The sequence below is a fragment of the Eptatretus burgeri genome, chromosome 13, assembly GCF_056783735.1.
Source record: "Eptatretus burgeri isolate ZD-2024b chromosome 13, Ebu_testis_v1, whole genome shotgun sequence".
In the NCBI taxonomy this organism is placed as follows: Eukaryota; Metazoa; Chordata; class Myxini; order Myxiniformes; family Myxinidae; genus Eptatretus; species Eptatretus burgeri.
In genome coordinates this window covers 1,052,110-1,069,707 of record NC_140973.1, presented here as the reverse complement: position 1 = coordinate 1,069,707, position 17,598 = coordinate 1,052,110, and the positions used below count along the sequence as shown (strand labels likewise).

Genomic DNA, 17,598 nt, shown 5'->3' with positions numbered 1-17,598 from the left:
CCGACACACACTACCGCAATCTGACCCGGGAAAGTTACCTCATGGTTTCCCTCCCATCATCAAAGATTGGGGGTCACGAAGGCTTTGCCCCAAAAAGTAACCCAAAGGCAGGAGGATGTCCACAGACACAGTTGGCCACTAGATATGGATGGCCGTTGGCTCACAAGGAGCTCCTCTGCCCTTTGACAGGTTTTTTTCTTCATCCTGCTGGGTGTCCATGTCTTACACCCTCCTCACCAAGAAATTTGGTGGGGGAGACGGTTTAGTCGCCGACAACCCGACCATGGAACAGGTTAGTACAGGTTTACATGGTACCTGGAGCAAGTCACAGATCTAATCAGACCTGACCTGACCTGAACCAGCCACCCTAAGTAGTGTGCTTGCTGAATTTGGAATAGCACAGCATCCGTTGTTGGAAGAAGTGACTCGGGAGATTTGCATTTGCAAAACAATGTCATGCGGCCCTCGTCACAGCTTGATGCTCCTGGTACCTTGTATATTTTGAACACAAACATTCTGCATCCTATATTATATCTGGAGTCAATTCTGCTTTTCCAATATCAGTTAAGAGACGACCTGGGACCTGCAATGAACACTTCTCATGCTGTCTTCTTACTATGTCCAGAGAGCTATGACACCATGTTACATCCGGTTAGCACATGGAAAGGGAGAAGTCTCTCAAATACCTGCTCATTAAATGACAGCTTCTTTCGTACCTCATGCACTGGTATATACTTTGGTTTCGTAAATGTGCCAGCATTCAGCCAAAACTGTTTGCATTTCATCTGAGTGAAATGTGCAATGAGTAGCATCATGATATCAGTGTCTCGTATGGCAACTACAACAATGTTAGCATCTGTGTGGACACGATGCAGAACAACTGCGTATCAGCGACTTCATGAATCGCGTGGAGCATCTCGCATGGAGTTCATGAATCGCATCTGCACCTCATGAATTAATGAATCGTGGAGAGCATCTCAATATCTAAATGGGGGTTGGTCGTCTGCACCTCCTCCTCAGCTTGGAATCCACCGGCAACAACTCGGACCTTTCCCGCTGGTGCAATTGCAATGAGCTCGTTTGAAAGAAAAAGAGCAAGGTCCATTTTGTTGACTGGTAGAGCCAATAAGTCAGTCCACTTATTTGGCACTGGGACATGCCTGTCGTTGATAATCCTGATTGGATGAGACTTTTTCAATCGTTTGTCCCTGGTACCAGCCTTTATAATTGAGGTTTCTCGGTACTGATCAAATATGACATCAATCCTGTTTTTTCCATGCATTGCTGATATGTTCAACAAATGCATCTGCAAGTTGACCAAAGTTTGTTACTTCAGCAGGTTTTCCAAGTGTCACTACTGCAGCTTGGCCATCTACAACAGGATGATCCATCAAACGTCACTTTTTGTGGACAGTCTACACCTTTGGTCATCACATCAACTAGGACCGCTGTCTGCCCTGTCTTTAAACTGCCATCGGTCTTGGCAAGACTCATAGGCACCTTCATCAGCTCATGCTGTAAAACCTTGTCCAGTTCCACCTTCCCACCAGATTGGCAGGCACTGATGAGGCACTGAAGTATATTCCTGTCTGTCTTCAGGGTCAATTCCTTTCCCTTAGAATCCTTCTGTATTTCATAAAGGGATGAAAAAGTGAATCCCTTAGTTTTAGAGTAAGATTAATGAGCCTATCCTTCACGAATGCATCGTTCTGTGCTTGCCCAAGCTTCTCAGCATTGAGTGAATCCTGAATTTGACCTTTGACTTAATGACCCAGTTTCGTGACCGAACATGTCAAAATTGAGCCAAGTAAACAAAAGATTCATTTTCAGCACAAAGAAAAAAAACAGTTCAGAAAAAGTTGCTCACCAGCCTTTCATCAAAAATGCTTCATACAACTTCACATAAATAGCCCCAACGTTTGGGCGTTTGTGCAGTAATGATACACATACACATCAGTTTAAGTCGTATCAGTTTACATCTTATCGTTTCAACGTCATTGGCAAATAGTGGACATGATTATCAGGTCCTGGTGTTGGCTTAATGGCTAGAGTTGTGGGCTTGGGATCCTAGGGTTCTGAGTTCATATCCTGCATTTCTGTTGAATTAATACCAGGTGGGGTTGACTCAGCCTGTCATCCTTCCGAGGTTGGCAAAAATGAGTACCAGCTTGCTGATATCCTGCGTGGGAGTGACAACCCATCCAGGATTATGTCCAATAGCCCAGGAGACTGCTTAGGCAGCATCAACGCCCTGCACAGAGTTTGATCCCATTGGATGGGTTATAATCAGTGTAAGTCGATGACAAAGAATATATTATGAGAATATGGAGAAAATTATTGATTATTAATTTTGGAAAAAAGTCTTTATCAGCCCCTCTGCAGCATCTCAAAAGCTAGACGAACCGTTTTTTTTTATGTATACAATGTTGAGGCTCGTATGAGAGCGAACACACAGAACACACAACAAGGAGGGGAGGGCAGGGAGACAAGAGGGGTGGGAGAGGGAAGGACAAAACAGTGGAGAACAGAGACATTAAGAGATCTGTGGAAGGGAGAGGGATGGGGTGGGGTGGGGTGGGGTTCCAATCTACGTTCTGGAAGCCCCCAACCTGTGGGTCCCTTGAGAGACAAAACTTCAGCAGGTTTTCCTGCCTTCAGCCACAACTGTTTGCATTTCATCTGAATGAAATGTGCAATGAGTAGCATCATTATATCAATGTCTTGTGTGGCAACTTCAGCAATGTCAGCATCTGTGCGGACACGATGCTGTGTCCACACCGCATGCCTTGGTTTTTGTAGAATTGGCGTTTTGGTTGGAGTTGGATGTGGAGAGTTGGTTTGTAGGGGCACATTTTCACTTGGTAGTACGTATCCTTGCCTCGAAGATATGTTTTCTCAAAGTCCTTCGAGAGTTTGTCAAGGATGGTTTTGAGAGATTTTGTGCTCCATATGCTTTCGTATCCAAGACCGACAGCTTCTACAGCAATTTGAGCTCTTGTCCCGTTAAGTAGACTCAAAATGCTGAAAGCACAGGACATGAAGGATAGTGTCCTCTGGAAAGATAGATATTTTTGCTGTAGTCATACTCTTTTGAATACATCCGCCAATGGAGCCCTAGCCTCGATGGCTTTCTTTTTGTATGCACTCCTTGCATCAAGCAGTTGCTTCATCTTAGCCAGTTCTTCTTCTCTCTTTACCCAAAGCACACCTTCTCCTTCTGTAACATTATGCCGCCACTCCTTAGCCTCCTTTGAGTCTGCAATAGTCAACAGGTGTATGTCTCTTTTTGCTGTTAATAGGGTAAATATTTGCCCATCTGTTTGTATTTCTTCCAGGGGCCAGCAAATCTTCTCTATCCCTATGGCGTTGTTCGTGTCTTGTTTGCACCATTTCCAAGCAACTTTTGGAGCGTCAGGGAGGAGCCCACTTGGTGGGTGGGGCAGTTGTATTTTGGGTTGGTCGCTTGCATGCTGGAAGTATTGTGGACGTGTCGGCGGTTTTGGCGTAGTAGCGGAGTGGGTCATGCTCGATCCCTTCATTGGCGACACGCAGAAAGTTGATGCGAAAGATTGGGCAACAATGGAAACCAAACTCGGAGATGGTCCATTGTGTGGCCTTCTCCCAATGCTGGTCGCTGTTGCAGTTTTTGGAGGCTGGCTTTTGGAGGAGTGACTCGTACGCCGGACAATCACATTGTCCTTGTGTGTGCATACAATCCTGTGTAGATGGTGTCTGTAGGGCAGATGGCTCAGATGCAAGAACAGTTGAGCTACTTTGCAAGGTTTTGCCACTGTTTGGCAGGTGTTTGCACTGAGAAGAGCCCTTCTCCCGGAATGGACCCCATTTGCAAGACATCTTATACGACTTTTTCTCCTGTATCTGCTGGGAGAACTTCACCGAGACGACACAAATAGAGAGAAACCTCAATGCGAGTGCATCCCAGAGCCTGCAGTCTGGATGCAGGAACGTCTTGCAAAGGTGTTCGTTGAGAGTCCACATAGTCTGCCAGATGGCCACCAAAAGGTTCTCTAATCTCTCTGGCTTCGAAGTTCGAAACAATCTTGTTGTCAATCTTGGCACGAATTGTCTTGCCTTCTTCTGTTATCTGAACAAAGGTGCATACGTGGTTTCCTACGGCCTTTGTATTGTGGAGAATTGTTGCCACGTTGTTGTCCCAACAGCGCATTGTGCTAGCTAGATATCCCTCCTCTCGCATGTTATTGTTGTCCACCAGGTATCCCACAAGTTTGGGGGGGATATAGCATCCTGAGAAGTACTGGATGTAGTCGATGCAGTGGAGTCCAAAGCCTTGTGGTTTGAGGTGACTTTTGAAGCCCGAAAGCTCTGCCTACAGCTCGGCCATTGGAATTTCCGATACATCTACCTTGGCTACAAAGTGGGCTTCAGGTTCTTCTGTGGGGTGCATCTTGTGCCAGGCCTGCAAGGCCCATCTTTTGGTGTCGTACTCGATCCTGGTGATAGTAGATGAAGCCACCCATGCTTTGGCATCCACAGTATGGACAATAGCCAAGTGGATGTGTTTTCTTCCTTTCCCAATCGTTTTGTGCACTGCCAACTGGATGGTCGCAACCACATTTTTCACTTTGTCAACCTAGCCTACCCAGTGGAGAGGAAGACCTTCCCACCTTTGTACACTACACTTTGGCATTGCAAGTACCCAAACACATATATCATCTACAAACACTGGGAGGCCTTCCAAAGGCTGTAGGTTGGTATTGCCTGTGTTTCCTGCCAAATAGCCCACATCCGAGATGTCCGAGACGAGGTTGCTTTCGTATGCATTCTCCAGGAGTAGATGGTGAGTAACGCTCTTTTCTACCCACAGTTCCATGCAAGCAAATGTTGTATAGATAGCTTCCATGTTGTCGAAATGATTGTACAATCAATGCAGTTGTCCACACCCCTAGACAACTATTCTGTAATTGGATGTTTTTGGACTACCACAAAATATAGATAGGCCATGCCATGAAACTACAAATGCTCACAAGTCTACCGTCGGCCCGACTGCTGGCATCTCTTTGCGTAGCATGTAGATTGTGGTTACAATCCCTACTGCAATCTTCCCCAATGTATGTTTGCCATGCCTTGCATTTACAATGTTGTATTATCGTCCCAGCTGTTCCAGCGACTACTGTTGCAGCAGGTTGCAATCCTTTCGCAATCTTCCCCTATGAATGTGTGCTTTTGTGTCACGTTTGTGTTGCACGTTTGTGCATGCTTGAGAGTGTGGTACAGCCGAGTGTTTGTGTATGGCAGCATGTGTTGTTCCAGCTATTGTGGTCCCAATTGTCAGTGGTATGTTGTGGAAAAAAAGGTTGCCGAAAATACCAGTTGTCCAACCAAAAATAAGGGTTTCATAAAGTACCTTTGTGGGTCAGAAGCAGACAGCCGCACATCCACACCCTTGCTGTAGCAGGCATATACCTCACGGAAAACCGAAGAATGACATTACGGATCATGGCCTCATATGTCCTCGTGGCTGCATTGGATTGTCCTTGACTTTATGCCCATTTGTGTAGTTCTGCCAGAGCACTTTCTGTTTGAATGTCAAAGCCACATACCTCTTCGATTGCAGGTGGGTCCATCGGCAACTCAGCCATTGCATGATTACTGTGGCATGGAATTATGATGCGTGAATAACCATCGCTGTACTTCTCAGAGTCCCACATGGTATGCCCGAGGGCATCAACTATCATTAGTTTGATTTTGAGAGCAGTTTCCAAGGCAAATACATCCTCCTTGGTACATTCAGCACTGGCCACCTTTGCATCAAACTGCTCCAATCCTGTATGACGAGGTTTAGTAAGGCCAGCCGAGCATTTAGTGACTCAACACTGAAAGTGATCAGCAATGTGTTGTACAAACGCAATTAGCAAACTGTGGATTGCTGCGTTTTGGGGCCTTCATTGGTCCAGGTTCACCATCCTGGACAGGCAGGGGGCGAAGTTCATAGCGTACATAGACAAGGTACTCTCTTCCCGCCTCCCGTATTTGTTCATTAATTCCATGCAAGGACGCTACTGTGACTTGGTTGCCACAGCCAACCTTTCCTTTGAGTTTTATGCTCACAGTGCCCCTCCTTTTCACTCACAACAGCCATTGGTTCATTGGCAGCCTTCCCCACCACTGTAAATAGTGTATACATCTGCTGAGGGCGCAGCATTTCAAATGCTTCATACACCATATCCACTGTGACTCTCATCTTGTTCTGCCCATAAGAAATCCAATATATAGTTCAACATCAATGTGTGGTGTTCCACCAAACATCACATTGGCTTCTTCGGCAATTTCATCCACAGTGATGTATCTACCCTTCTTTATATAATTGGCCATGAGTCGTTAGTTTGCGTGACTTACATTGCCAAATAGAAGTCCACACTCCCTTTCAAAAATTCCACCTTTTGTTGCGTTATAGCCTGGAATTAAATTTCATTAAATCAGACTTTTTCCACCTTTAGTTACACATCGTAACTCACAACTTACAAGTGAAAAACAAATTATACAAATTTCAGAAAATTATTAAAAATACAAAACGAGAATATTTTGGTTGGATAAGTGTCCCCCCCCCCCTTATAATAGCAATTGTAAATTAGCTCAGGGGTAACCAATCACTTTCAAAATCACATACCAAGTTAATTGGTATCCATCTGTGTTAAATTGTAGCGATTCTGATTATTTCAGAATAAAATCAGCTGTTCCTGTAGGTTTCCTCTGGTGGATCGTGCATTTCACAGCAAAGACTCAATCATGAGTGCCAAGGAGCTATTAACTGACCTCTGGGATAAAGTTGTGGAAAGGCACACATCAGGGAATGAGTATAAAAACATTTCAAACACCTTGAATATCCCTTATAGTACAGTCAAGACAATCATTAAGAAGTGGAAGGTGGATGGTACCACCAAGACCTTGCCTAGATCAGGCCATCCCTCCAAACTGGAAGACCATGCAAGAAGGGGACTGAGCAGTCACCAAGAGGCCAATTGCAACTTTGAAAGAGCTATATGCCTTTATGGCAAAGACTGGTCACTGTGTGCATGCGACAATATCCCAAAAACTCCACAAATCTGGCCTGTATGATCGGGTTGCAAGAAGGAAACCATTGCTCAAAAAAGCTCACCTTGAGTCCCGTTTGAGGAGTGCAAAAAACACTCCAGAGATTCTGAAGTCATGTGGTAAAATGCTTTGTGTTCTGACAAAACCAAGATGGAGCTTTTTACCTAAATGCAAAACATTATGTTTGGCGCAAAGCCAACATAGCACATCACCCATAGAACACCATCCCTACTGTGAAGAATGGTGGTGGCAGCATCATTTTATGGGGATGTTTCTCATCATTAGGGACTGTGGCACTTGTTAGGGAAAATGGATGGAGCAAAATACAGAAAAATCCGAGAGGAAAACCTGCTGCCCTCTGAAAGAAAGCTAAAAGTGGGACAGAAGTTCACCTTTCAGCATGACAACGATCCGAAGCACACAGCCAAAGCCCTGACCGAAATCCAATTGAAAATCTGTGGCATGACTTGAAGATTGCTGTTCATCAACGCTCCCTACGCAACTGAGCTTGAACAGTTTTGTTCAGAAGAATGGGAAAATATTGCCCAATCAAGGTGTGCAAAGTTGGTCGAGACCTATCCCAACAGTGTCACAGCTGTAATTGCTAGCAAAAGTGCTTCCACCAAGTATTAACTCAGAGGGGTGGACACTTATCCAACGAAGATATTCTAGTTTTGTATTTTTAATTAATTTTCTGAAATTTATATTATTTGTTTTTCACTTGGAAGTTATGGGTTAGAATGTGTAAATAAAGGTGGGAAAAGTCTGATTTAATACAATTTAATTCCAGGCTATAAGGGCAACAAAAGGTGAAAATTTTGAAAGGGGATGTAGACTTTCTATAGGTACTGTGTATATTAACTTTAGTAGCAGGCCAGATCAAGATTTTGCACTGTTTTTATGGCCAGGTGTGTGTGTGTGTGTATGTGTGTGTGTGTGTGTGTGTGTGTGTGTGTGTGTGTGTGTGTGTGTGTGTGTGTGTGTGTGTGTGTGTGTGTGTGTGTGTGTGTGTGTGTGTGTGTGTGTGTGTGTGTGTGTGTGTGTGTGTGTGTGTGTGTGCGACTTCAGGATCTGTCCCTCTCGTGCAATCTGTCTGGCAAAAGGCTCTGGCTCTTTACCAAACTCGTGTCGGCGCAGAGCGTGCCAAGCCAGCACGGGGACTAGAAGCATGAGCAGATTCGTTTTGATCCAATGGCTGTAAGCAGTAGCCCGAAGACGAGCTGTGACCTCATCCTCGAGCTGTTGTACCTCTCTACGACGCTGCCCTTTCTTGTGTGGATTCTCTGCATCACCCCAGAGAGCTGGAATCCGCCCACTGAACTGCAATAATCCCCCCACCCCCCTCCCGAGCATGGGGGTAGCACCCTGGAAGGCTACCTCACCATGCGGCGCATAATCTCGAGTCCCTTTCTTGGCCAGTTTACAACTAGAGCCGCACCAAGCACAGGATTCTGGGAGGCTCCCTTGAGGGCAATATAGTTAACACTGTTGGTGTCATCTGGAATGCTCCTCGACCCCTCTTTATTTAACTGTGGCACAATCATCTGCTGCACCCCCATCTTGATTATATATTTTTTTATCTTTCTTCTTTGCTTATCCACCTGGGGATGGGTGGGGACTCTTGGTTTTTGGGCTCGACCCTTCCCTTGTGGTGTTTCTCAAAAAGGAAAATACTGTACTACATCTAATTCAAGAAGTGCCTGTATATTTGTTTGACTGAAATGCATTCCTGAACCACTAGATGGAATGAGTTGAAAGCTGGTGGTTGTACTCATGGAGGACGGGGAAGGGTTTTAGGGGGTTAAAAAAAGGTTAATCGTCTGGGGGTTCAGTGTGGGGTTTAGACTCCAATTCTCAGTATGTAAATGTGCAATGTATAGCACCACTCTCCATGGTGGTGGATATTACAAACAAGTCACACTAAAATACACAAATTTTGGGGGAATTATTACATCCATAATTATGAGGAAATTAACCGACCTAATTCTGGGACAATTATAAATAATTCTGGCGGTTCGTCGATCATTAACATTCATTTAGTTGAGTGATGCATCCTATTGATCTGGTTTCCACATTTCCCCCCCCCCTGCCGTTTATAATATTGTTGTGGAAATGATACCAAAGGGTTAATAAATGTTTAAAACAGCATAGTCATTTCTATATTGATGCAAGTGCAGAAATAATGAAATATCATTTAGATATACGTCTCTCATTCATAAAGTTAGAAGCGTCAGACCCACTCTGTTGGGTGTCAAAAATCCCTCATTCCTGTGAGCCTTTATTTGATATTTTATTCCTTCGTTTGCTGTTTAAAATTTCCCCTTTTTGCACCACACCAGGCCATTTTCACAGGTTTAGGTGGCAAAACGTGACATTGTCGTCATCTCAACTGGCCTTTGTGCAGGAAATCAAGACTCAAGGGGGTAAGGTGTAAGCCCTGCCCACCAGTCAGGCCTTCAACCAATGGTAGTGGTGAGGGTGAGGGGAGGGGGCATAAATGGTCATCAATGACATCAGTGGGGGTGGCTATAAAGGTGGGGGGGGCGACAAGAGTTCAATAGCTATAACCCAGAACCACCAATCCAAGAGCTGCACCCTGGAGGGAGCTAAAAGGCGAGAAAAGCCCAGCCCTGTCCTATCGACATCATGCTCACTCCATCTGGCCGTGTCCTCCCCTACCCTCCCCCACCCCACCCGCCTCCCCCTACCCCCCTCCACAGTGTGCTGAGACTATTGCCTGCTGCACTAGGTGTTTGCTGTACAAGCTACTTACTGGGCTTGGCTCTACAACTCTGCTGTCTTGTGACTTGCCCCCCTGGCTTATATTGTGTGTCTGAAGGCCTATAGGGACATACGTCATAAACGAAGGATCTCCCACATGTCGCTTGGTCTGTTCCTTGGACGCATGCATTGTACATTGCTTCTTGTACATTCCCGACCCTTTTGCTTGTTATCTATCTATAATTCCAGCAGTGTGTGTGTGTGTGTGTGTGTGTGTGTGTGTGTGTGTGTGTGTGTGTGTGTGTGTGTGTGTGTGTGTGTGTGTGTGTGTGTGTGACCGCTGTTTCTCGACAACCACTGGTCCGATCTAATTGCAACTTGCCAGATATATTGCTGGGGTCATGAGGATGTGCCTTTTCAAGGTTTGATATTAATCGGACATGTGCTTCCCAAGTTATGGCCATTTATTTACCAACCAATGTCAAGACACGTTGCTGCGTGGGCGTGGCCGATGGGGGAAGGGAACCTCAGCCGCGTTCCCCATTACGGGTTACAACGTACGGACTTCCGAAGAGTGATGACTTCGTGTATTCTAATAATTTCTCGATTTCTTATGCGCATTTATAGACAAACACAATGCCCCAAGTTATGATCGTTTTCATATTAGACGGTGCATAAATTTCGGTAACATCAGAGTGAGCTGGTATTCTCCGAAGCAGGAAGTAATTTTTTTTTCTCTTCTCTTTGTTTTTCCTTGCGATGACATTGCGAAAAGGCAAAATACGTTGGCGCTAATTGAATAATTGGCCATTAAAACTAAGTTGCGAATAATCGTGATTGCGATATGCGAACTTCCGGGCAACGCACGTACGGGCACGCCAGAGCGGTGGAACGGCCTGTGTGGTTGTTGTTTCTTGGTCGCGGTTTGAATATTATTATTATTATTATTATTATTATTATTATTATTATTTTTATGGGCATGTACTAGTCATATACAATTTACAAAGCTGACGTGGTCTCCGAGTAGATCGTGTTTGTTCTGATGGCTCTGTAAACACTGTTAAAGGTAAATTGGTCCAAAGACAGTCATGTCACGTGATCAATGTTCACTCCGCCATGATAAGATCGACCATGTGATCGCCTATCACCACGGCACTCGCTCGTCGCAAGGACATCAAACCTGCACGGTAATGCGGCTCTGGACATGGGGATCCAGTCGAAGTCTCCGAGACTGGAAACTGTCACGGTTGTTTTGACACTACTCACTGGATTCGAACCGGGCAACCGGGACAGTTTGGCAACAGCAACAATATAATTTTAATTTTATTATTTCCCACCTTTCCCCCGTCACCCTGGTGGCAAAATACCCTGCAGCGGGACACTGCTTTGATCTGCGTGGCGTAAACGTGAGGAAAGCGTATTTGTTTTTTCAATGCAAGTGCAAAAATAAATGCTTATTTTTCAGTCGTAACACAAAAATAGAATTTATTTTCTGAAACAGAATTTAGTTTTCTTGGAAAAGACAAAATGCACTTCTTTGAAAAGGAAAATGATGGCTCGACACCCCGAAGGAGTTGGAATGCTGCACAGCACCACCACAAGGCTCCCCATGGCACCAGGCCAAACCAACCATGTGGCCAGGCCACACAGCTTCTGGCACATCTCAATTCACTGTGGGGGGGGGGGGGTGGAGTCCCCACCCCCCCCGAGGCTGGTCAAACTAACCCCCCCCCACCCAGTCTGAATCTAGCTTCGGGACCAAGTCCCCTCCAAAATTGTTCCAATAATCTTAAAGCCTCAGGTTTCCAAAAGCTACAACTGCCAATGGCTTCATGGCTCTCGAGCCTTCTTGTCCCTCTCTATAACCGCTTCACCCTTGTTTATTTTGAATCAGGTATGTCCCAAATGTTAAATCACCTTATCAGTGTTAAAAAAGGCTAATCACCTCAGCAATGTTAAACCATCTCCAGCATGTTTTGGCGACTGAGGTCATGAGGGAGTCATTACCGCTTGGCAGTCCCAGAGAAGTGGTTTGGGAGGCATAACTGCTCAGAAGTTCTTGAAATTGGTGCCTCAGACCTTAATGGAGTGGCAAAAGCCTCCATGTTCATGGCAACACAAGCTTACTTGTCCCCTCATGCACTCCACTTGATTTTTCTCCATTTACTCTCCTATCACTCACGCCGATTTACCTGACTTAGCAGTTGCCCCTGGAAGATGGTGTTGACAACCTGCAGTACGTGCCTGAGCAGGGTGCGGTGAGACAGAGGCATGAGCATTGGTGAACTACCCCAGCCGCCAGCAGCCTCAAGCTCTCTCTGCACACGATCTAACAGTTCGCAAAGAAACTCTTGTGCATCCTGCTGCCCATAACCCTGCACAACGAGTACAGCACAAAGCAGAAGCAAATCACAAGGACTGTGTCTGGGTATCCAAATATATAATTATTAAATGCATTTAATCAGCAAGAGTCATGTGGTTAACAATTAAGCTATACAGAAACAAAGAAACAACAACACATTTACCAAAAGTAAAGTGAAACGTACTAAGGTACAGCACCTTAAAAGACGGGATAAGTTTCCAGACTGAGTGCAGCATGGCGAAGGGGGACACGAGCGCCCATTTTCCAGACCACATGACTCGGAAAAGTGTGTGCAACTCCCGGCAGAGCGACAAGTGTCCTTGACAGCCAACCGCCGACTGCAGCAGACGCAAGCTTCGTACAGTTGGGCTTGCAAACAGGCCCGACCGAGCCAACGAAGGTGGGATTGATGGCAATGGTGATGGAGGGGGTGGAACCGGCATATGGTTCTGGCTTCCAGAAGCAGTGTCAGAGCCTGGGCGTCCAGTAACAGTGTCAGAACCCATGTCCAGCGCCAAAAAACTTTCGCGAAACTTCTGCAGGTGACTAAGAACCTGCATTGAGGAAACGACAGGTTTGCAATATATATTTTTTAAATTAAAAGTATAAATATAAATGACATTATGCATGACAGCTTGTTGGGTAATTGGAAAATAACATTCCTGCTACACCTAGTAATAAAGCTCCAAAACTACAACTTTCATCATGATCAAGATGACATGATAATGTGCAGCCCTTATTGCCTGGTCATGAAGCACACACACACACTGTCCTCCATTTAATGTTCTACATATGAGGGGTTATAAGTCAAAAAGTTAGAGAGAAAGAAATATGCCTTCTATTCATCTGCATCAGGAAACACACACCGGTGGGGAAATGTGCAACACCACCGATATAACAGAGAAAGCGATAAGCATCTGTGCCAAGTATCCTTGGCGCAGACCATTACTCCATGGTTGGGAAAATGTTTTGACCCCTTCTTGTAGATATCTGTTATGTGAAATGTTCTTGTCTTAAATGTATACTGCAAAACATTGAAAGTTCCACAAAACACATCAGTGAAAAGCTAGAGATAGGAATGATCCATCGCCGACTCAATGTAAACTTCTAGAGTCTGTCCGTAAGGTGAGATATATTAATGGGGATTCCCCCAAGAGGCACCTCACAATCAAGTGCATGTCACATAAGATTTAACATTGAATAACCTCAATCAGCCAAACAAATCAATGATGAGTGGGACATGTGTTCTCGATGAGCGAATCGCTCAGGATTCAGCAAAAGCCGCCGAGGTCACATCACCGTTTCCCATGATACACGTGAGGGATTTATGCACAGTACACATCCACTTAAGTCTGGGGAACACTCGGATGGTTTAGTACAGACGTCCACATCTCAACCCTCAAAACCAAAACATTAAAAACCTGTTGTGTTTGAAAATTCAATTTGAAGCACCACATCTTAAAATGCACAAAATCATGTCAATGCCTGAGGAATGCCTGGGATGTGCATCAGTGTACGTTCCTTTCACACGTGAACGTCACGCGAATGTGTTACTCGCCAATGAATCAAATGCGTGGATGGACACTGATGAATCGCCCCAATGCGTGGTGGTCTTGATGCAAGTTTGTTGGTGAAGGTAAACACAAGTGACATCCTCGTGTTTTTTGCAGGTACACACACAGCATCCTCAGGTCTTGCACAAATCTTTCTTAAACATGAATTTAGCTGATCAAGGAGCTTAAATAAGCCACATTATTGGCTGAATCGATAGAATTAAGTTTTGTTTTTCTTTCCATAATTCATTCAGAAATGTGAAATGTACTCGACCTTAATACAACCGATTCTCTGCAAATACAGCAGATGGAGGCCGATACTCTTGGCAGAGCACCAGAGCACTCACAACAACTCCTGAACATTTTTGTGGACTAGGAACCAGTCCTGGAGAGGTCAGCATTCTGTTGCAAGGAGAGGAAATGGGCATCTTTCACGAAGAGTAGGCAAGTGGGATTTACAGGGCCTAGTTGCATTGCCCTTAATGGTGTCGGTTTACAAACACACGATCACACACTAAATTCAACCCTCTTCCTTTGGTTAAAATATCCATTTAAAAATTGTTAGCCTGGAGTACCTGCAGGATGGAGTTCATATAGCAGGTATTTCCAAGATTCCTAAGGCCAGTAATTCCAGGTGTTAACAGTGAGGCTGCAGCTCCACCGTGTCGCTGCGCAGCAGCTCCTCTGTCTTTCTTGGAACCACTTTGTCGCCATGCCGTTGCTGTACTGCCACCAACCACACCGGCCTTGTGTGAACTCAACCGTTGGCTCTTACGTGGTGGCATGTGCGCCATCTCATCGCAAAATCGCTGCTTGAGTGCTGCACGCCTTCGTCGAGACTCTTCGCGCCGCAGATCCGCTTCACGCTCCTTTCGTTCTTCCTCCAAGCGCCGCAATCCTCCCGGTGTCTCAGCAAGCCACATTGCAAATGCACGACGAAGCAGAGCCAAACGCCAGTACCGCACTGCCACCAGCATTCCACCATTAACAGCATAACTTCCATTCTTCACCACACAAGAGGAAAAGGGTTATGTTGGGCATGATCATACAAACACATTCGGCAGCACAAGGAAAAAAAACCCGTTCAAAATATATACAGGTTTACAGCATTTAGGAATAATGCAGAATTTTTTTTATATCTGCTTATGGTTGTATATTTTTGGTGTCTGATGGTCTGTCTGCTATGGATAAGAATCTCCAGATCAGACAGACAATTTATCTAGAGATAGACATTACCTGCCAGAAATTGCCAGCTTCAGCCATAAATGCATCCCCACGCCGCACACGTCCAGCAGCCCTTGTGGCTGGCCCCTCACCGAGGCGGCCACTGGCAGCACCAAGCGCTCCTCTTAACAGTTTTAAATCCCCCATGGTGTTGTCATTCAGCACATATTCTCCACAGAGGAAGCAGAAGGCACAGCGCTCAACTAGATCCATGGCAAGAGGATGACCGGTGCGACGTGCATGTTCACCAGCATGGTCTCCAACATCACGCCCACATCCGACACCGGAACAGGCAAGACAAGCCCAAGGCGAGTCACGGTCTCCACAACCTTCACAGCACCAGCGTTCCGGATAAAGTACTGAGTGATTTGCAGGAAGTTTCAGCCGTGAAACATGCCTACAGCGCTCCATCACTCACGACCACAGTTGTATGCACTTCCCTGTCTTCCCCCTCCCCCGCCCCCCCCCCCAACAATGAGCACAAAGGGGGGAGGGCAAGGGACCCGCCGTGCTGGGCCCAGTAACTTCAGAGCAATATTCTCCCCTGAAAAATGACAGACCATAATCACTGAAGAAACAAAAGAGCATTTGGGTTACAATAGGGTATCGGACCCGACGAGATGGTACATTTAGCTTTGAGTTTTCTGGTCTAGGTCCGATTCTTGGCAAGGATTGGTGCTTCGCAGGCAGAGTGTTGCATGACAAAGTGCACCATCACTCGGATGGACGTTAAGCTGGTGACCCATCTACTGGTTTTAGCTCATGGATATCACAGATCCAACAGTGTTTATATTTGTGAAAAGTAGGAAAGGAAGTAAGCGAGTTACCACTGACACTCTGGGCAAATTTCAATTTCCTGGCCAAATCAGATCCACTCGAATATCAGGCCTGGCCAGCTCGTTCATGAAAGACTTGGTCTAAATCTCCCCTTCGGCCAACCCCACAAGATTGTGGGATTAATTGGGACTTTGGGATCATTAAATAAGTAATTGTGGTGGTGCGTGACAATAGGGTATGGTAGTGGCTTATTGGTGAAGCCTCTGGACTGGCACCACGGAGGTTGTTGGTTCAAAACCAGCTGAATGTTCGACGCCAACTGAAGGCCGCAGTTTTAGGGATTTGATCTAAATTACAGAAAGTAGAGTTTAATTCAGAAGCCAAGCTGTTTCTGATTGGTGTGTGGGTAAAAACTCAGCTGGCTCATTAATGATCTGCTCATCTTCAGGGTGTAAACAATCTGCCTGCTTCACCTCGTGTGGTCTATCTGTCATGAGACTACTCATTATGGTTGATTCTTATTCACTTTCCTTGACAAGTCAGTCTTCCCATTCTCCTGTACCTTTTACCTTAAAGTAAGTGCTGTACTTTTTATTTTTAAGGAAGGAGTTTGAAGGATTGAATCAATATTTGAAAACAAACAGTTTGGCTCTGAGAAGAGAGAAACAATAGTAGGCAAAAGCTCAATAGATAGAGTGGAGTAAAGGGTCTAGAAGCAGCCAGGAAAACACAGAGGAATGGCAGGACAAGTAAATGAGTGGTAGATAAAGGGTGGGGAAGGGGAAGGGGGGGGATCAGACAGAGTAGAAGAGTTCAAAGGCAGAAACTTTTTAAGAAACCCCAGCAAATCAAAAATAATATTAGACAGGACAAAAGCCACATAGACCATCATACCAATACCACAATACTTACCAAGCACTACAACCTGTCACAGGCCATCACCCACAAATGTTCACCAAAAAATCTGGAAAATTAAAAAAACAAAACAAACTAGAAGGGCACTCAGTAGAGCGCATACCTCCGCCGCACAATGCCTGATCCACAAGAACATATCAGGCCCATAAATTATTGAAAAAAATGTGGCCCGATCTCTCAATGGTGAAGAATCACTTTAAAAATGAAATAATTCTCGTATCCAGATCCGGATTCGGATCCTCACCAAAATTGAATCAACTCTTCCTTGTCACACACCCAACCTGTCCACCAAGTTTCATACGAATCCGTCCACAACTTTTTGAGATATCGTGCTATGTATAGTTTTTGGCTCTATCAATCAATGATGAAGAATCACTTAAAATATTCTAGTAGTCAGATCCGGATCCGGATCTTCACCAAAATCTAATCAGTTCGTCCTTGTCACACAGTTCATGGCAAATTTTTTTGTTCACTTGTTTTTTTGGCAAATGACCCTGTCCACATGTTTTTTTGGCAAATGAACCTGTCCACAAATTTACATCCAAATCAGTCCACAACTTTTTGAGATATCCTGTACACAAACAAACACACAAACAAGCAGTCATAGACTGGTACTTACGAAATCGTCAACTTGACCTCTGACCTTGTCTAATAAAAGCTGTCTCTGGAGAAGGTAGCGACGCAAATCAGAAGTTTCTACGATGATTCTGTACCAAACCATCAAAAATCGAATGTTTGACCTCACTGTGACCTTGACCTTTGACCGATTTTGACCAAAATCTAATCAGCACTAGCAATCGCCCTCCTGAATCACGTGGTGTAATTTGACATTAGTAGCTTCTTCCGTTCTCGAGTTATCGTGCCTACAAACAAACACACACAAACAAACAAACACACAAACAGATGACGGAAGTCATCAATATACTTACGAAATCTTTAGATTTTGTTAGTAACAAACAGGTGAAAAAATAA

General features: G+C 45.0%; 1 protein-coding gene across 6 annotated transcripts in view; it reads right to left on the bottom strand.

Moving 5' to 3' along the window:
* The window catches only part of USP49 (ubiquitin specific peptidase 49), a 79,913-nt gene that overhangs the window by 33,572 nt on the left and 28,743 nt on the right, over positions 1 to 17,598 (bottom strand). For 4 of the 6 annotated variants that reach the window (XM_085850764.1, XM_085850760.1, XM_085850766.1 and 1 more), the window contains 4 exons: positions 14,947 to 15,478; positions 14,286 to 14,714; positions 12,355 to 12,711; positions 11,988 to 12,170 (listed from right to left, as the gene is read on the bottom strand). In XM_085850764.1, the coding sequence (XP_085706890.1) occupies positions 11,988 to 12,170; positions 12,355 to 12,711; positions 14,286 to 14,714; positions 14,947 to 15,345 (1,368 nt within the window). In that variant the 5' untranslated portion in view covers positions 15,346 to 15,478. Of the gene's footprint in view, positions 1 to 11,987; positions 12,171 to 12,354; positions 12,712 to 14,285; positions 14,715 to 14,946; positions 15,479 to 16,623; positions 16,676 to 17,245; positions 17,490 to 17,598 lie in introns of all 6 variants that reach the window. The other 2 variants (XM_085850763.1, XM_085850761.1) reach the window with 2 other exon arrangements.